The following is a 20,275-nucleotide window of genomic DNA, read 5'->3' on the forward strand; positions in this document are numbered from 1 at the left end:
TTGACCGTGCGTGGACATCTGCCTGCCCGTATAACTTTTAGGTTCAGCTTGTTCTTTTCCACAACACTAAACCTGCTGATATTTTTATTGTGTTTAATCTACAGATAAATTTTGGGAAATTTTACCTCTACTTTATTATGTTTTTAAGCCCACAGAGCATATCCCTCCAGTTATTTAGACCTTTAAAATATTTCTCAATTCTGTTTTGTGGTTTTCTTTGTACCAGTTTGGAACAATTTCTACTCAATTTATCCTTAGATATTTGATGTTCTGCTACCATCGTAAATGGTACCTTTCTTTAAAAAATGGTATCTTTAACATTTTTATCTTCTCCTTTTTGTTGCTATACCATTGTTTTTAACAGCACAGAAAGTGAAATGTTCTCAGTGGTGGGGGCAGATTAAATAAATGCACTTCCTTCTCTACAGCCAGTAGAATAAATGGAGTGGACCCCGTGTACCAACAAGGGGAAGATTATTGGGGAAACATGATGCAGAACATATAAAAGCCATGCTCAGTGTTGCAGTTTTTTAACTATATGGAAATGGGTATCTTGTGAAGTCCTTTGAACAAGGTCTAGAAAGACTGACAGCTGTTTGGTAACAGTGTATCACCAGGGAAGAGGACTTCAGGCAGAGCTGGGGTGGAGGAGAATTATCTCTTCCTTCGTCTCCATGTGCATGACTTTGATTTTTACAATAAGCTTGGGTTACAAGAGCAGGTACAAATGGATTCTTACCTGCTTAATCCCTGTCTTGCTGTTGGCCCAGGACCTGGCCCAGCCCACGGTGAGACCACCACAAATACTCCAACAGAGCTGATGTTCTGGAGTTTCCTTGGCCTCTGGGGGGCCGTGGGTCTCTTGCAGGCCTTCTGTTCTTTTTTTTTGTTTTGTTTTAATTTTTTATGTTTTTTAATTTATCGCAGAGAGACACAGAGCATGAGTGGGGGAGGGGCAGAGAGAGAGGGAGACAGAATCTGAAGGAGGCTCCAGGCTCTGAGCCATCAGCACAGAGCCCGACGCGGGGCTCGAACTCACGAACTGCGAGATCATGCATGACCTGAGTCGAAGTCAGGTACTTAACCGACTGAGCCACCCAGGTGCCCCAGCAGGAGTTTTTTCTTGTCCTGTCACTTTGAAGAGTGTATACCACAAACTAACACACAAAAAAAAATATGTGTTCAGAGCAAAACCACACTGGATGACAAAACCTGGGCTCTCAAGGGCCAACAGGGAGAGATACTAAACCACATATCCTGAGCATAGAAGCAGGTGCCTCAGTCCAAGGGTCCTGGAAAGTTTGGTTTGCGAGCGCTGAGGGTGCTGGGGCTACAGCGATGATCCAAGCAGACAAGCCCCCCCTCCTCCTCAAGGGGCTTATGCTCTAATGGATGACAGTATGGAAGCCAGTTAAATGTGTGGGTAGTAGGGAGAAACACTGAGTAAAAGAAAGAGGGAGAAGGCATGTGGGTGGTGGTTGGGGTAAGGGTGTTAATTTCAGAGCAGGCAAGGACACCTCAGGGTGCAAGACCTGAGTTGGGGGAGCACAGCAAATGCTTGTAATCCATACCCTGGAGCTGGGGCACTTGCGGGGGGTGGGGTTGGTGGAGAGGAGGGGACTGTGGGGCTGACTGTGTACATCCTCGAGGCCCCTGGGAGAACTCCAGACAGAATGCGGTGAAGGTGGTCTGCCCCGAATTTAGGAGATGCTCTGGCTGCTGTGCTGAGAAAGATGGGGGTGGGGGGGAGGAAAAGCAGAGGGACGTATTGGGCCACTGGTATCTCGAGCCAGGGCAGCACAGGTATGGCTCAGACCGGGGTGGAGAAGTGGGATCGGCTGAGATTTCGGATATCCAGCTTAATAACATAAGTTTTGAGGAAATTTAATACACAGGACTGTGGCGTTTAAAAAGTAGGAGTATTCTGGAATGTTCAGAAAATAATAAAACCATTTTATTTTTTTAATGTTTTTATTCATCTTTGAGAGAGAGACAGAGTGTGAGTGGGGGGGAGGGGCAGAGAGAGAGAGAGGGAGACACAGAATCCAAAGCAGGCTCCAGGCTCCGAGCTGCCAGCACGGAGCCCCACACGGGGCTTGAACCCACAAACTGTGAGATCATGACGTGAGCTGAAGTCGGACACTCAACCGACTGGGCCACCCAGGCACACCCAATGAAGCCATTTTAAAAAGCCATCCTTTTGAAGGCTGCTTTTTCTCTTCAAGAAAATGTAACTTCTGGAAATTACCTTCGATGAGGAACCCAGTGTGTATGCTCCACGGGGGACCAAGGGCAGCCTCAGAACAGCCCAGGCAGAGCTGGGGTGGGGCAGGCTGGCTCACCGGGGGTCACGTGAGGCATCACCTCACCCCAGGTAGGACCCAGGCTGTGATCTGGCCTGTGTGGCCTGGAGATGCGGAGTAGGGGCCCCTGTGACACCTTGCCTCCTACAGCTTGTGGACACTAAGTCCTGGGGAGCAGCAGGTGGGAGGAAGATGAGGGCACGTGTGCAGCACCAATGGCTCTCGCACTCAGCTGGGACTCGAGTCCCAGGAACGTCCTCGAGGAAACGCGGTTTCCTCAAAAAACCAAAAGCCTGAAGACTGATTCTCCATGGAATGTTGATTTTTCTTCTTCTGCTTTGATAAAACCACAGGACTTCTTCATGACAGCTTTATTGAGAGATAATTCACATACCTTAAAATTTACCCATTTAGGGGCACCTGGGGGGCTCGGTCAGTTAAGCGTCCGACTTTGGCTCAGGTCTTGATCTCACAGTTCATGGGTTCGAGCCCTGCATTGGGCTCTGTGCTGACAGCTCAGAGCCTGGAGCCTGCTTCGGATGCTGTGTCTCCCTCCCTCTCTGCCCTTCCCTTTTCACAGTCTGTCTTTCTCTGTCTCTGTCTCTCTCAAAAATAAATAAACATTAAAAAAAATTTTTTTTTAATTTCCCATTTAAAGGGTACAGTTAAGGCGCACCTGGGTGGCTCAGTCTCTTAAGCCTGACTCTTGATTTTGACTCAGATCAGGATCCCAGGGTCATGGGATCGAGCCCTGCATTGGGCTCCACACTGAGCATAGAGTCTGTTTAAGATTCTCTCTCCCTGTCTCTCTGCCCCTCCCCCACTGGTGTGCACGCGTTCTCTCTTTCTCTCTCTCTCTCTCTCTCTCTCTGACTCTGTCTCAAAAGACATAAAAAATAAATAAAATGTACAATTCAGTGGTTTTGACCACAGTCAATTTTAGAACATTTTATCACCTCAGAAAGAATCTTCCCTCATGTTTCTTTAGCTAATCACCCCCTCTCACCCCGTGTTGCCCGCTCTCAGCAGTCACTAATCTATTTTCTGTTTCTGTGATTTGCCTGCTCTGGATGTTGCATATAAATGGAAACTTGGTTTTTGGGGATCAGCTTCCTGCACTTAAGCATAATGTTTTCAGGGGCGCCTGGGAGACTCAGTCGATTGAGCGTCCGGCTTCGGCTCAGTCATGATCTCACGGTTCGTGGGTTCCAGCCCCGCGTCGGGCTCTGTGCTGACAGCTCGGGGCCTGGAGCCTGCTTCAGATTCTGTGTCTCCTCTCTCTGCTCCTCCCCCACTTATACTCTGTCTCTCTTTCAAAAATGAGCAAGCATTAAAAAAATAATAAAAAACATCATGTTTTCAAAGTTCATCTGTGTCCCCTTTACAACTTGAATCATGTTCCAATGTGTGGGCGCACCACAATTTTGAAATCCATCCGTAACGGACTTTTGGGTTATTTCTACCTTTTGGCTATTACGGTTATGCTGTTGTGAACATTCACGTGCACAGTCTGTGTGTCAACGCAGAGTTCTGTCCCTCGGGTATGTACCTAGGAATGGAAATACTGGGCCACAGGGGGAGGGCTTACCCCTCTGAGAAGGTGCTGGTCTGTGGAAAGCGGCTGCCCCAGTTTCTGTACCCGCACCAGCAGCGTGAGGGGCCAGGCTGCCCTGGGACTTTGTGATCCTGGCTGTCCTGGTGGGCGTGAAGGGGCGCCTCCTTGTGGTTTTGACTTGCATTTCCCTGGTGACTGGTGATGTCAAGCCTCGTTTCGTGTGCTTGTTGGCCATCGGTGTGTCTTCTAGAAAGAAATGCCCGTTTCTGATCATTTGCCCTTTCAAACGGAGTCACTTGTCCTCTTACTGCCTGTGTTTGAAAGCATTCTTCACACAGTCTGGATGCAGGCGCCTCTTCAGATACATGATTTTCAAGTAGTTTCTCCCATCCCGTGGGCTGCCTTTTCGCGGTCTTGATGATGTCTTTGAAACACGGATATTTTCCGTTGAGTCGAAGTTCAGCGTATCTGTTGTTACTTCTGTGATTCGTGGTTTCGGTGTCACATCTAAGGTGCACACCATGTCCACTCCATCGCGCACACAGTTGCCAGTTCACATGACAGCCCTTGTCAAATCTGAAGCCCTGAAGACGCCCCTGTGTGTTCTTCTCAGGGCTTCACGGTCTTGGCTCTTACGCGTAGGTCTTTGATCTGCTTTGGAGTTACTTTTTGTATACGGTGTGAGGTAAGATCCACTTCTGTTCTCTGTGTGTGGCTCTCCAGTTGTCCAGCACTGTTTGCTGAAGAGACCGTTCTTTTCCCCTTGAATGGCCCTGGTACCCTCGTCAAAAATCAGTTGACCGTAAATACACAGGGTTATCTCTGGACTCCCATTTCTACTCCACTGATCTGGATGTGCATCCACTGCTACACTGGCTTCATTTCTTTCTTCCTTTCTTTTGTTCTTTCTTCCTTTCTTCCTTTCCTTCCTTTCTTTCCTTCTTTTCTTTCTTTCTTTCTTTTCTTTTCTTTCTTTTCTTTCTTTCTTCCTTTCATTTCTTTCTTCCTTTCTTTTCTTTCTTTCCTCCCTTTCTTCCTTTCTTTCTTTTCTTTCTTTCTTTTTCTTTTTTCTTTCTTTTCTGTCTTCCTTTCTTTCTTCCTTTCTTTCCTTTCTTTCCTTTTCTTTCTTTCTTTCTTTTCTTTTCTTTCTTTTCTTTTTTTCTTTCTTCCTTTCATTTCTTTCTTCCTTTCTTTTCTTTCTTTCCTTCCTTTCTTCCTTTCTTTTTCTTTTTTCTTTCTTTTGTTTCTTTTCTTTCTTTCTTTCTTTCTTCCTTCCTTCCTTCCTTCCTTTCTTTCCTTCTTTTCTTTCTTTCTTTCTTTTTCTTTCTCTTTTTTTTCTTTCTTTTCTTCCTTCCTTTCTTTTCTTTCTTTTCTTTCTTTCTTCCTTTCATTTCTTTCTTCCTTTCTTTTCTTTCTTTCCTTCTTTTCTTTCTTTCTTTCTTTTCTTTTCTTTCTTTTCTTTCTTTCTTTCTTCCTTTCATTTCTTTCTTCCTTTCTTTTCTTTCTTTCCTCCCTTTCTTCCTTTCTTTCTTTCTTTTTCTTTTTTCCTTCTTTTGTTTCTTTTCTTTCTTTCTTTCTTTCTTCCTTCCTTCCTTCCTTCCTTTCTTTTCTTTCTTTCTTTTTCTTTTTTTCTTTCTTTTGTTTCTTTTGTTTCTTCCTTTCATTTCTTTCTTCCTTTCTTTTCTTTCTTTCCTTCCTTTCTTCCTTTCTTTCTTTTTCTTTTTTCTTTCTTTTGTTTCTTTTCTTTCTTTCTTTCTTTCTTCCTTCCTTCCTTCCTTTCTTTTCTTTCTTTCTTTTTCTTTTTTTCTTTCTTTTGTTTCTTTTGTTTCTTTCTTTCCTTCCTTTCTTTCTTTCTTTCTTTCAGTTTTCAAATCAGGAAGTGGAGTCCTCCGACTCTGTTGTTCTTTTATGAGAGGGTCTGGTTGTTCTGGGTCCTGTGCCAGTACCATATGAATTTTAGGATCTGCTGGTTGGTTTCTAGAAAAAGCCAGTGGTGGTTCTGACAGGGGTTGCCTCGAATCTGTAGACCATTGAATCTGCAGCTGGGAAACATTGTCATCCTGACGATACTGTCTTCCAATGGTGAACATGCGGTGTTTTACCATGTATTTAGGTCTTTAATTCCTTCCGATAATAAAACCACAGGTCTTTTTGAAAGCCGCTTGAGTGCATCAGAACAGCTGATCTTCTCAGAATGCCTGCTCTACCAACTCCCTGAGAGAGCAAAGTGCAGAGGCCCCACCCCGTCCAGTAGTTTGGCGGAGGGGAGCAGGTTTGGGTTCTGTTCTACCCCGTAGCAGCCTCCTGCCTCCCGCAGGCCTCGGCCCTCAGCAGCCTGCCCAGGCAGATGGGTGCTCGTCACCCCATCTCCTTGCTCCTTCAGTTCAGAGGGCCTGGGTGTTCTCCTGACGTTGGTTTTAAGCAGCCCCTGGTCGCAGCCAGGGGGTCCTGCCTCAGCGTGCCCTGCCATCCTGACTGGCGCTCCTACACGTGTAAGAGGGAGTCACTTGATATAGCACACGTATATCCACTGCTCTCAGCTCAGCTTCCTGCATTGCTGTGGCACCTGTGTTACAGATCAGGTGGCCACACACATATGGATCTGTTTCCGGACTGTATTTCATGAAGTTGTCTCGTCTTGCCTTCATACCAAACTGTATTACTTACTATGGCCTAAGAGACCTTGTTTGGGTAGTGTTAGGGACTCTGAATACTTGTCTCCCCAGATCCATATGTTGAAGCCCTCCTGCCCCTCCCCCCACCCCCAGTAGTGTGATGATATTTGGAGATGGACCTTTGGGAGGTGATTAGGTTTAAATGAGATCATGGGGGTGAGCCCCCTGTGATGGGAGTCGTGCCCTATAGGAGCTGAAAGCCCTTCTTCTGTCTGTATGTGAGCACAGGGAGAAGGCAGCTGCCCACAAGCCAGGAAGAGGGCCCTCACCAACAACCACACCTGTCGGCACCTTGTTCTTAGACACGCAGCCTCCAGAACTATGAGTATTCAAGCTTCCCACTCTCTCCCCGTCGCCTTGGCTCCTCTTGGGTCATTTGCATTCCTGCGTAAACTTCAGAATCAGCTTATCAGCTTCAAGTAAAGAGCCTACTGGAATTTGACATTGAGATGGAGTCTTTGGCCATTTTAGGGAGAATTGGCATCTTTGCAACTCGTGATCTAACAATCCATGGATATGTTATATGCCTCCACTTAGGAAGATTTTAGAAATTTCTCAACAGTTGTGTGGTTTCCTGGGCAGACATCTTGTACAACATTGGTAGCTTTCTTCTTGGGTATTTGGCATTTTTTATGGTAATATAAATGGTATTAGTTTTTAAAGTTCCGTTAACTGTGATGGTTGTAGAAATATGGTTGTTATGTTGACCTTGCATTCATCAGTCATGCTAAATTTCACTCATTGAATTTAATGCTTTTTAAGTTCTTTTGGATTTTCTTATGACGCTGATTTTAAAATAAGTTTTCTCCCTCATTTGGTCAGAAATTGTTTGGTTGCTAGCAGCAGAAATCCCTTCGAGGGAGTTCAAATAAAAGTGAGGTCAGAATCAGGCCCAGGGGATGCTGGGAAAGCCAGGAGCAGGGAGTCCAGCCGGACTTTGTGGAAATCTCTCCCTCGGGCTCCACCTCCCTGCGAGCCTGTGGCACTGGGCGGCGCACCTCTGGGCACCCGTCCTCAACCCGGCCCTCTCTGATCGTCGACCAGCTTCTGGGTCTCTGACCACCTGTGGCATCAGTCTCAGCTGTACTTCCATGGGGCTTTGCAACACGGTTGACCCCGGGACCTCCAGTTTGGTATGCACGCTTCCTCCCCCCACCTGCACCGACCGTTGGTCCCTCTAGAACTTTACTATTTTTTTCCAAATATATATTATTGTATAATATTATATATATTATACGTTTGCTTTCTTGCCTTCTCTTGATCTAGAAATTGGCAATTTTGAATTATGTGTACATTATTATCTGCCTGCTTCACCTTAATTTTATGCCATTAGTTTAGTTTACACCATTTCATTAAATATACTTTAACAGCGTGATCTTAATGGCTTAGTAGAATATATAATATTCATTATATGGCTATATCATAATTCAGTTAATGATTGCTATTTTTAGGTGTTTGGGTCCTTCCTGGGTTTTTAAGTACATATTTACTGCAGCGAATAAGCTTGTGCTTAAAGTCTTGCCTCATCTCTGATTATTTCCTTAAGATTGATTCCTACCAGTGGAATTAGTGTGTCAAAGGATATGAACATTGTTAAGTCTCTTGATACAACATCAAATTGATTTCTAGAGGGTTGTACCCACTCACTCCTCTATCGACAACTCTGAGAATGCCCATTTCTCCACCAGTAGGATTGAGATCAGCTTGTAAGTAAAATCCTTTCTAATTTAATAGATGAAAAAAAATTCTTCCCATTATTTTGATGTGCATTTTTGAGTCAGGTTGACTATATTTTCCTAAGCTTATCCATCACTTGTGTTGTTCCCTTGTGAACCGACTGTGAATTTCGCCTGTTTTTCTTCAGGGTATCTAGCCTTATTGATTTGCAGAAGCTCATTGTATATTGAGATGTAAACCCTTTGTTGTAATTGTTGCAAGTTTCTCTCTGTCTCTACTGGTGGCCCCGGGCCCGCACCAGCCTCGGCTCTGCTGGCCCATAGTACCAGTGCAGGGCTCGGTGTCTCGTGGATGGAAACACAAGTTTCCGGCTTCATCAGAGCTAGTGAGCCGCACCCCATTGTCAGGGTCTGAGTGAGGGTCTGTCCACGGTCCCAGTATCAGCACAGCAGTGGGCGTGGTCTGACAGGGCGGGGGTGGGGGATGCCCATGCTCCCCTCTGACATTCATTTCTTTTCTGGCCAACACCTCCGACTTCGTTGTGGCTCATTCGGACCCTGCTAGCCAAACCATTAGGGACCGTCTTTCCCTCTGCTTCCTCATCCTGCTCCTCAGTCACCCATAACAGAAGCTTTTGCTAAGCCCAGGCTGGGGTGGGGGAGTTGGCTGAGGACTCAAGCCTTACAGCTCAGTCCTCTGGCCCTGCCTCCTGGGGGCCTGCCTCAGTGCCCCTTCCTGTCCCCCTCCTGTCCCTGCACCACGTGAATGACTCCTGCACTTAGCCCCTCTGCCCCTGGTTACACCACAGATGCCATGTGGACCCCAGGGGCACCCAGTGTGCACAGAGACATCTGAGCCTCAGGGGACAGGGACCGGACAGGCCACTTCCCAGCTTCTGGCCTGGTTGGGTCAAGCCCTGGGTGCAGCACATGTCCTTCCCAAGGTTGGAACTCCCCAGGGGGCACAGTGGCTCTCTTCCCTCCAGATGGTCAGTGTCTCTCTCGCTTTCTGCCCCCACTTCCTCCCTGCAGGTGTCGGCAACCTCAGTTAGTGGAAAGATCAGGGTTTGGAGACTAGAAACTTCTTTAGACTCTGGCCCTGGTCCTTCCAGCCCTGTGACTTCAGGCTGGTCATGTCACCTCTCCAGATCACAGTTTTGTCACCTAAGAGGAGGAACTGGCCCCGTGGGATTGCTAAAATGACCTACAAACCCCCAGGTCCAGCAGGTGTTGGGGGGGGGCGGTGGCCAAAATGACCTACAAACCCCGAGGTCCAGCAGGTGTTGGGGGGGCGGTGGCTAAAATGACCTACAAACCCCCCCAGGTCCAGCAGGTGTTGGGGGGGGCAGTGGCTAAAATGACCTACAAACCCCCCAGGTCCAGCAGGTGTTGGGGGGGGCGGTGGCCAAAATGACCTACAAACCCCCCACCAGGTCCAGCAGGTGTTGGGGGGGCGGTGGCCAAAATGACCTACAACCCCCTCCCAGGTCCAGCAGGTGTTGGGGGGGGCGGTAGCTAAAATGACCTACAAAACCCCCCATGTCCAGCAGGTGTTGGGGGGGGGCGTTGGCTAAAATGACCTACAAACCCCAAGGTCTAGCAGATGTTGGGGGGGGCGGTGGCCAAAATGACCTACAAACCCCCCCCAGGTCCAGCAGGTGTTGGGGGGGTGGTGGCTAAAATGACCTGCAAACCCCCCCCAGGTCCAGCAGGTGTTGGGGGGGCAGTGGCCAAAATGACTTACAAACCCCCCCCATGTCCAGCAGGTGTTGGGGGGGGCGTTGGCTAAAATGACCTACAAACCCCGAGGTCCAGCAAGTGTTGGGGGGGGCGGTGGCCAAAATGACCTACAAACCCCCCCAGGTCCAGCAGGTGTTGGGGGGGGCAGTGGCTAAAATGACCTACAAACCCCCCCAGGTCCAGCAGGTGTTGTGGGGGGGGACGGTGCTTGTGTGCTGTCCAGAAATGTGTGGCATACTCAACTCACTTCAGAGATTACATTTTGAAAGGGTATCTCCAAGGAATCTTGAGTCAGGAATGATGTTCACTTTCCTCCTGAAGTTGTGCCTACCCTGACCTTGCCCCGGGCCGGGCCTGGTGCCCAGCGTAGGATGAGAGGTTGAGGAGGGCACGGCTGCGTCTTGTCCTCAGGAACCTCGAAGTCCACCCACCGTATGATGGGAGAGCCCCTGGGAGGCCAGCAGCAGGTGGCCTTGAGTAGCTCCCAGGTTGGGGGGCACACGGGGCAGGCCTCCCTCAACTGGCCTGAGAGAAAGGGGAGACCTCGCCCTGGAGCGAGCATTTGGGCTCAGAACGGATGGCTGAGTAGGAATTAGCCAGGTATCACCGTGGCCGCAGATCACCAGCTGTTGGTGGATAAGGCCTGGACACTCCCTGGGGCGCCGTGCAGGTGTGGCCCAGAGCCGGTTCGGGACGTGGGTGGGTACGAACCAAAACTTCCTACGCTGCCAGGAGAAAGTGTCTCGTGGGCCACGAGTGGCTCACGAGTGCAGAGCTAGAAATCACCGTGAGTCCCCAGGTTAAGCCACGCTGGCTTCCGAGCTCAGCGGTGCCGGCTCCTGTCGGGGGTTCCCTTCGCCAGACCTGGGCGGGGGCAGAGTCAGAACAGCGTGAGTCTGCTCCCGTCTGTCCCCGGGCCAGGGGCTGGGAGCTGTGTGCACACTGGCTCCCAGCGCCGGACTGGCAACTTGCTCTGTGAAACTGGGAAATGACAAATGACCAAAAAATCAATTTGTAATCTGATTGGAGGTTTCTGATTTCCTCTGATGAGTTTAAATTTCATTAAAAGCAACCTTATTCCAACATAAAAGGAATCCTTGAAGGGTAAAACAGGGGATTGTCTCACCGAGCATAAAGCCTCCCGACTCTTTTGTGTGATGTATTCATCGCATTAATTGTGAGGGCCAACCTGCCGTGTCTGTTAGAAGCTGTGCTGTTATCAGGGCCCGGGATCGGCCGGGCGCGCTCGGAGCACAAGGACTCACATTCAAAACTCGCTCTTTGGCGTATTGGCACTTGAGTTATCAACAACTCCTCTTATCTGCTGGGAGGGGGCTCGCGGCTCGGGGGGACAGAAGCCGCTACAAATCGCCACCCCAGCCGCCCCTCTGCATTCTCCTAATTGTATGTATTCTCTGGAAAAAAATGATCATCACGGCCTCTTGTCTTGATGAGAAATTGACATTTTCGGAGGACTTCTCTGGGCGCTCCGAGCGAGGAGATAAGGCTGAGTTGTTTTAAAGGAGAGTGGCCCGTCTTTCCTTTCAGGGGCCCTCTCTATTGCTCTCAGTGACCCACTTGATGAGTATGGATTTCGCGAGGCCTTTTTCAGCATTTGAACTATAAAAGGTTCAGAATGACACCACCCCTTATAGACAAAAGATAACCTTGCCCTTTGAATATATTGATTCTTTATTAACTAGGCTGTTTAATGCAATGAAATGAGGCATTAGACGGAAGCCCATTTCAAGTGCTTTGAATAATCTTTAAAAGCTTGAAAGACCTTAAAAGGCGGCCTGACAATAATTGGCATACATCTGGAGAGAATGCGGTTCCTGCTTCTGATTCGAAACACAAACATGAAACAATTTCTCCCCAGGTTGTAGGGCCTGGGGAGCCGGCCCTGGGGAGGCGGCCCTCCCCACCCCCCCACCCCCCACCCCCCGCCCCCCGCCGCCCAGGCTGGCACTTCTGGCACCCACTCAGAGTGAGGGAGGAGGGGACTCTGGTCCCCAGCCCCACCCCCAGCACCTTGGGAAGGAGCCCAGGGGGAGGCGGGAGGGGGGGCGGCCTGCAGCCTTGTGCCGCCTGAGCCTCCTTTTCTTTGCTGTCTCTTTAAGGCTGAAACAAGAATGCAGTCAAAGGAACCTGTCAGTGACAGGAGAGAAAGGTATTCACAAGTTTCTTTATGTTTTGAATAATTGTTTCCTGTTTTGCTCAGCAGAACAAGTAATTAAGATGACATTTGTGAGTACTAATTTGGATCACACTTATGTGTATGTGTTACAGAGCTGCAAGCCAAAACATGCAAAACCAGCCTTTCATTGAGGAGAAAATGAAAAATACAGAATGAAACGGAGGGGAGTTTCAAGAACTTGCAGGAGCCGAGCTTCCTGTGCAAATGAGAAGCCCGGGGCAGATGGCGCCCTCGTCATCCTCGTTATCATCGGTGCCCATGCTGGTGGATGCAGACCGGCCGCAGTGCAGAGGGTCCGCTTTCCCGCTGCCGTGGACCCGGAACCACTTGGTGGCATCCCAGGTGGGACCTCGGCCGGCACGGCCATCTGGTGCCCTGGTGCCTGCCCACCCGTCCAGAGCCCAAAGCCGGTTCTCGCCCCGGCGGGGCCCGGTGGTGGGGGTGGAGGGAGGGGGCGTGTACCCGAGCTCTCGCCCTCTACCTGCCCGCGCCCTCCAGTTCCAAAGCAGAGGCGGGGGGGGGGGGTGCAGCCTCCAGGTTGGTTATATGCCACGGTGCCTGACACAGGGTCACGTACAGACATTTGAGTGCAACATACGTACAGACGGCCCCTCCGGGGACCGGAGCCCTAAGAATTTCTCTGTGCAGGTTACAAGAGTGGTTTAAGGACTGATAACTTTGTAGAAGGTGGTTCTACGAATCACTTTTATCTCAGCCAAGACACAGCCCTGGGGCCCAGGTGTCGAAGGAACACCCACCCCACCCCCACCCCAGTCTGTATCTGCATGCGCTGTGCCCCTCATTTTAATCAAAACAGATAAAATTACCCAAAGTGAAATTCACAGACAAGAAATACTTTAATTAAATATTGTGTAAAATGAACATTTTTATACAGTTAAATATCTGAAAAAATGTACAGATAAAACAATCTTATTGTAGGGTCTTTAACAGTAAAATCTACCATTTAGTGAAGCGCTCAATTTTGAGACCATGAAGCGATGAGGGGCATTGACTAATCTAAAACACAAACCGAGTGCAGGGATGAGGAAACTTGCAAACGTTCTTAACATGTACACGTGAGCTTGTTTTTAGATCAAACCCTTACTTATACAAAATAAAACGGAGGCAATTTAGTTCCAAAGTGACTTCTCAGGCTTTTCCACGTAGCTAAGCCTTAGCCGTCGGAGGGCCGGGCCGTGACCCGCTGACCACCGGGGACATTCTGCTCGTTTAGTCCCTCGAATGAGCACTTTCCTAAGTTGTGCATGGTTTTGTGTGTGTGTGTGTGTGCGTGTGTGTTTTGTCAAAGTTTTTTAAAGTCCTTCCTTTTGGTTTTAAATCTGATTTCTGCTGCAGTTTGCAAAACAGTTGCTGTGCTGTGTGAAGCATTTAATGCAAAGGGAAAAGACGAACCCTCTGGTGTCACTGCGGGTTTGGCACGAAGAGGCACAGGATCTGAAGGAGGTCATTTCGGTTTAAAAAGGACAGACAGGTCTGACCGCAAAATACATATATATATATTATCTATATTATGTATAATATAGATAATATATATATATAATTTTTAAAAAAAGTTTAAAAACCAGCGGTGATTTTGGTCCCCCCACCCCCCCCCCCCCAAAACCTGATTCCTAGGTGGGCCTGGGAGGGCACAGAACACAGCAGAATCAGACGCGGGAAGGAGCGACACATCGCAACAGGTTTGTGCTTTTGTGTGTGTGTGTGTGTGTGTGTGTGTGTAGACACCCTAATCTCCAAATGAAATCGTAACAGTTGTGTTGTAAGCCTGTGATAAAGTAGCACAAAGGTTCTTTAAAGAAGTCCACTTTTAAGGCATCAGAGAAGTTAATGTGGCAAACATTTTAATTAAAACATCAGAAGTAAATTTTATTTTAAACTTTAGGCCTCTGAATTTTTCCAGTAAACACAGTTCAGCTATGTGGCAAAGTCGTGGGTGGCAGCTAAAATGACTTTTTACATTCTACAGAAAAATAAGGACACGGCCCCAAACGGTGTCCCCTCTTCACTGCTGTTCCACATGCACGAAATCTACTAGGATTTTCACAGCCGAGTGGCACCGTTTTTGTGTTGACTATACAACAACCTTTGTTTCCAAAAGTATTTGTTCAGATAACTTAAAAATAATATAAAAATAAACAATGAATTTGACTTTTCCTCAAAATAAAAAAGAAGAAAGAAAAAAAAAAGGATGGGAAGTCTAAACAAAAGCAAATCTTTGAAGTACAAATGAAATTCCAGGACACCGGTTCACTTTAACAAAGCAGATCAGAGAGACAGCTCTTGGCTTAACGGTGTTCCCAACACCGGGCCACGATCAAAAACCGATACAGACAGGAAAAAGAAAACGGCGGTAAAAGCAATGTACAAAATCTCAAAGATAAATACAATATTTATAATCGATATGTTACAAAAGAAAGTCCCTTAGCAACTGTAAGTGTTCATGGAAAAGTGTTGAATGGAGACCATTTTATTCCTTATGAGACACATAAGGAAGAAAACGTGTTTTTTCTAAATATTTAAGTGGATCTGAAAAAAATTCAAGACAAGTGTATAAATATTTAGCTACAACTTTGGCAAAATCACAAAAGTCTACAATTTTATAACCACATACAAAACACATTAGGGAAGAAGGAGCTAGAAGTCAAAAGGACAACTTCTGGTACAAGAAACATGGACCTCACAGTAGCCTAAGAATGCAATAGTATACAGTGCTAGCAAAAGTTGAAAAAATGTTGCAGATCACACTTGCTTAACAGGAAGTTCTAGCGGTGGGAGAAGATTTCAACCAACAGACAGTAGCATTTTTTTTTTTTTCTGTCAGTGTGCTTGTTGAAGGCAAGAGAATTCAATATCAAAGTTACAATTTCTAACTACAATAAGTTACAAAGTTTCATTTCATTAAGATGAAGGTAAGCAATGATAAACCCTCCCTCCCTCCCTGCCACCCGAATTCAAGTCCTCCTTCCTTCCAGTTCGATGGCTCACGCCTCCTTGGCCCCCCTTTTTTTTTTTTCACCACAAAAAAATATTTCACATTATAGAGATACACAACCATTGTGAATCTAAGTATGAGCACAGAAAAATGGTTGGAGGCATTTTTCATCAGTGTTTCATGATAATCAAAATGGTGCATTCACAAAGTTTCTCCCAACACATAGCAAGTACTAGACATAGCCAAGACGGAGTCAGAAACTTTATACAAAATAGGCGTCACTTTGTTTTCCTTAGTCTTCAGATCTGAGAAATGTGAAAATATGAGAAAAGTTCAGTCAATAAAATGGAATTGTTCATGAAGAAGTAGGCTGTTTGCATGTTGATTCTTAATAGTTTAAATAAAATCTTTAAACAAAGTCTTTTGTAGCGTCTCCGCTGCTGCTGACAGCTTGAAGATCACGGTCTCCAGCAGCAGGCCCTCTACGCTAAACGTGTCCCCTGAAGTCCGTCGTGGTGCCGGGTGCTGCGGAGGGGGGAGCGAGCCCCTCACATCGGCGGGACTACCAGCCCAGACATAGCTGAAAGAGAGAGGCGGCAGGTTACTCTTGCGGCCGGGCGGCCTTCGCCGTGGGTGCACGTGCCTTCCGTTAACCAGGCTCAGTTAAGGTGCTGGGGGCGGGGGGGGGGGGGGGGCATCTACTTCACGGGACCAGGGTACGTGTGGGGACAAACCCCCCCCACGACCTTCCACGCTGCAGCCCCTCCTCAAAGACTCCCTGGGGGGGGGGGTGGGGGAAGGGCTGCCGCCTCCCCCGCGTCTCAGTGGCTCGTTTACAGCAGACGGAGGCCCCGGACTCCCCAGAGGCCACCTCTGTCGACAGATGTGAACCAAGCCGGTCACTTCTGTGACGCCAGCCAGGGCTGGCCTGCAGGCCCGGTGGGACCCAGGCGCTGCGCTCGCTCCCTCTGTGAAAACCGGAGGGGCCTGGACTTCCCCTCCGCCTTGAGCCCTTGCCTCTGACCACCTGCTGATTGGTCCATATCGTAATGGTGAGTCTCAGGCTCTCCAAGAGCAAAGCCGCTCACAGCCCAGCTGCCCTGCGATCTCAAGGCCGAGGCCCCGAAGAGACCCAAGTCACAGCCCCACCTCAGGGGGGCTCTTTTTCTCCTCCTCTACGAGTAAGAAACTTGGTGCTAAAAGGCCAAGTGCGGCTGACGCCTTCCAGTGAACTCCTGGCACGAATAGAATTTAAAATCTTTTAACTTTAGCGATGTTTAATTTTTGTCAGAATGATCACTCTCGTTAATTTACATATAACGTATCGATACATTCGTTCACGTGGTGATGTGAGCTTCAATTTCCCAGTTCATCAATTTGCACAGCATTCATTCCTCTCCGACTCACCGTTACAACATTATGGTTCGGCAGGCCCATGTGCACACCCCACGTGGGTGTGCCGTCCTCCCGTGGGCCTCCGCACCGTGTGGACGGTGGACGGGCCGTGGCCCCCGGCCACCTGCCTCTCAAGCAGCTCTGGGCCGCGGGCCGGTCGGCGGCGCACGGGGCCTGGGCATCCCTCTCATACGACTAAGATGTTGGGAACACAATTATTTCAAATCACGGATACCTTTCCAGTTCCTTTTTTGAGCATTAGTTCATCAAAGTGAAATATGCCACCGACTTCACAAAAGGGCCAGTTTGTCTTCTCCACGGTAGCGTCCTCAGCACCCAGCAGAGAGCCTGGCACATAGTAGGCGCTCAGTAAATACTGGTTGAATGGATTCATTTTTTTAAAGGAGTAACTGGATTTGACTTTCACCGGGAGGAGCATATACCAAAGGTGGTGTCTGAAAGAGGCCAGACGACGGCCACTTAATTCAGTGCCTGTGGCCCCAGTGAGTCACAAAGAGCCACGCGGTAAGATCACGAGGCCTAGGGGCACTCACGTGGCCCACCCGCCGCACACCTCACAGGCCACCGTGCGGCCTATGCTGCCCGGAGGGACCCAGCCCTGGGCAGGCACTGGGTGCCTGCTCCACGTGGCCCCGGCCATGGGCAGCTGTGTCCACGGGATGCCTCCCCCTGCCCCCAGGACCAGCCCTTCTCCCTCCTGAGCGTGTGAGAGGCATCGCCTAGAGAATCCAACTCCCCCCACCCCCCACCCCGGTGGTCACGCATGCACGGCCCCGATCTCGGTGCACCCCTTTCCGAGGACCGCACAGCTCGCTGGCCCCAGGTCTGCCGCGCCAGGCTGAGAAGGCAGGCTGGGACTCGGGACGCAGCGAGCGTGCTGGCTCTGAGCCGGGCCCCGCCGTCCCCATCCTGAGGCTGTCACGCCGCCCGTGGGCCAGGGGGCCGCAAGCCCAGGCGCCACAGGCGGGGCGCACCCTGCTCTCACTTGGCGGGCGCCAGCCGTGAAGGCCCGTTTGCCACGTGGACGTCCACCACGACCCCCAAGCGGTTCCCCTTTCCTGAGGGCAGGGGCGGCTTTACCACGAGGACACCGTGGGTTAGGTTGGAAGCAGGAGGGAACGGTTTTCTTCCACCAGGGTCTGTTACGGGTGGGGGTGCGCGAGCGGGTGTCGCTTCTGCGGAGACCGGGAGGGGCACGCGGCATCGCGGCCACCAGAGAAGAGCATGCCTGGGGACGGGGGGACGGGGCAGGGCGGGGGGGGGGGGGCCCGGAGGAAGGGCCGGGGCGCTGCCCCTCACCTTGGAGTCCGTTCCCGTTGGCGCTGGTGCAGGAGGGAGGAGGAGAAGCTTGGGGCCGGACCACGGGCGCGAAGGCGCTCTTTTGTTTCACTGCAGAGATGACATTGGCAGGTGAGAATGAGAAAATGCCGTGGGTACCGCTACAGTTTGAAGGGAGGGTGACCGAAGAGGCTGCCACGGTGGGGCTGGACGGCACTACTGTAACAAAGCAAACAGGGTCAGGACGCACGGCGCCGGCACGGCAACACCACGCAGGGAGGGGGCTGGCGGGGCCTCGCCCGGGACGCCGCGGCCAGCGGGGCAGGGGCGACCCGCTGCCGGCTCAGCCGCTCTCTGGATGCCAGGCGAACTCTCGGGGGGGGGGGGGGGCGGGGGGGGCGGGGGCAGGGGGGGCGCGGGGCTCTGGCTTCCCGCCGGGCGGCCCCCGTTTCGCTTCCGATTTTTGGCTCGGGTTCCCGGGGCGGCCTCGCGGGGCCCCACCGTCAGCCAGTGGCCAATGTGCCGCCGCCACGTGGACCCCCAGCCTCCAGAGCCACCCTCCCTTTTGGTCCAGCAGCTCACATCCCAGAACAGCCAAGCAATATGCACACATTCGACGTGGTAGGTGAACATGAATCCGTGTGACGACAAAACAGACACTTACTGCCGTAGGGAGAGTTAGCGGAGGAGCCATTAAGAAATCCAGGCGAGCCCGGGACCCCTAGATTGGCCATGGCGCCACTTCCATATCCATTCATGCTAGTGCTGACTGTGTTGTAATTGGACTGCTGGGGAGTACTGCTGGGGACGTAGCCTCGCGGGGACACGCTGCTTGTATTGCGACTGTAGCCGACTGTTGAAACCCCCCCCCCGGCCAAAAATAACGTTATTATCAGGCAGAGACACTCGGGGGGGGTCTCCCCGCGAATCCTACCACATATTCAACACCGTCAATCGACCTCACGCTCTACGCCAGCCCCAGCGCCTCGCGCCAGCTCGGACGACCTCGCGGCGCCAACCCTGCCCCGGCGCCTGCTCGCCGGGCCCCGCTCCGGGTCTCTGTTGGCTTCGACAGCCAGCCGAGCGCGCTTCGATCTAACCGTCAGCGGCTTCCAGGATTCTCTTTAGAAGCAATTACCGACAGCCTGGATTCGCGGGCTGTCCCCCCACACTACGTGAACTTTCGGCCTCCGCAGACCTTCAAATGCCATGGCTGACAGCGAGAGCTTGTTTGTGGCCGCAACTCCCCGGGAAGGGCTGTTTTGGGGTCTTCGTTCTTACGGTTACCATTTCTGCGCGTGTGGGGGAGGGGTGGGGAGCGGCAGCCTCGCTCCCGCCGCGGGGAAGCGGGCGGACGGCAGGAGAGGGGTTTTCTGAGAACTGCTGCCTGCACAGATTTTAAAGAGGAGAACTAAACAAGGCGCTCAGAACCGGCTCACGCGACAAGGTCCTGCGGCCCGCGGCGGCCGGGCCACCGCGTGAAGGGGGAAGGTGCGCTGCGGGTGGGCGTGGGGGGGGTGGGGGGGGGCAGGGAGCTTCTCTCCCCTCGCTGGTTCCGGGCCCCACCCGTGCAGCATATCCGAGAAGGGTCCCCTCCGCTTACTATGCCACAGCTGCCCGTGGCTGCTCCCAGCCTCTCAAGGAAACGTCTTAGCAAAGACTGGGCAGCTGAGTGGCAGGAGGTACAGCTGCAGTAATTAGCTCTGGGCTCTGGGCGCTCCGTGGCGCGAGGACCTCGCGCAGAGAACGGAGCGCGGCAGGCCTTCCCGCCGCACCCAGGGCGTGGGCAGCCGGCTGTGTCTGGGCAAGGGGGCCACCCTTGCTCGGCCGCGTACCTTGGTCATTGGCTTGTGACGTCTCCGAGACGTTAACGGCTAGCTGGCTGCTGAAGGAGTTCACGCCCATCATGCCCGTGTGCGCGGGAGTGTTGCCCAGGGTGGGGATCTGGTTGTGATTGCGGGGGACGCTGTAAAGCGCCTCGGCGATGTCCGCTGCCCGCTTCAGGATGATCTCCTAGGGCAGGAGGGGAAGTGCGCGTTCTGCCCCAAGCTCCCGGGTTGCGCTGGGGAGCACCGGCGCCCCCCCCCCCACCTTGCCCCGCCCCGCCCCCGCCAAGGCCAAATAACCGTGACAAAAGCTCTTTTGTAGTTACAACTTCCCTTAGGAAAATAATCTAACGGTGCTTCTGAGAGGGCACGTGTGCTCTGTTCTGCACCCACAGCCCAGGGGCCCCCGAAGGCGCGCACAGAAGCTAGGGAGGCGTGGAAGGCACCGGACCCGGAGTCAGAGGAGCATCTCGAACACCCTCACGTCTGCTCCCCGGAGACCTCCGGAGCAGACCTCCAGCGGGACGAAGGTGGGCCGTGGGTGCCCATCTTTCCCTCCCAGGCCGGCAGCACCAGCCGTCCACCTACCACCGGATCCCCCGGACGGATTTCGAGGCGGCTGTTCCCTGTGACAAGGCCTGCTGCTCCGGCTCCCT

The 20,275-nt window shown here is 51.1% G+C and overlaps 1 protein-coding gene across 13 annotated transcripts in view; it reads right to left on the bottom strand.

The window, feature by feature from the left end:
* Window positions 1–12,984: 12,984 nt before the first annotated feature.
* Window positions 12,985–20,275, bottom strand: part of EBF3 (EBF transcription factor 3) — a 127,974-nt gene continuing 120,683 nt past the window's right edge. For 2 of the 13 annotated variants that reach the window (XM_086681190.1, XM_086681192.1), the window contains 5 exons: window positions 19,629–19,806; window positions 18,458–18,646; window positions 17,815–18,012; window positions 16,730–16,842; window positions 12,985–15,679 (listed from right to left, as the gene is read on the bottom strand). In XM_086681190.1, coding sequence (XP_086537316.1) covers window positions 15,662–15,679; window positions 16,730–16,842; window positions 17,815–18,012; window positions 18,458–18,646; window positions 19,629–19,806 — 696 coding nt within the window. In that variant the 3' untranslated portion in view covers window positions 12,985–15,661. Of the gene's footprint in view, window positions 15,680–16,729; window positions 16,950–17,814; window positions 18,013–18,457; window positions 18,647–19,628; window positions 19,807–20,275 lie in introns of those variants that run through there. The other 11 variants (XM_086681195.1, XM_086681197.1, XM_086681196.1 and 8 more) reach the window with 8 other exon arrangements.

Source organism: Puma concolor, chromosome D2 (assembly GCF_028749965.1).
Source record: "Puma concolor isolate L17-30 chromosome D2, mPumCon1.1.hap2, whole genome shotgun sequence".
Lineage (NCBI taxonomy): Eukaryota > Metazoa > Chordata > Mammalia > Carnivora > Felidae > Puma > Puma concolor.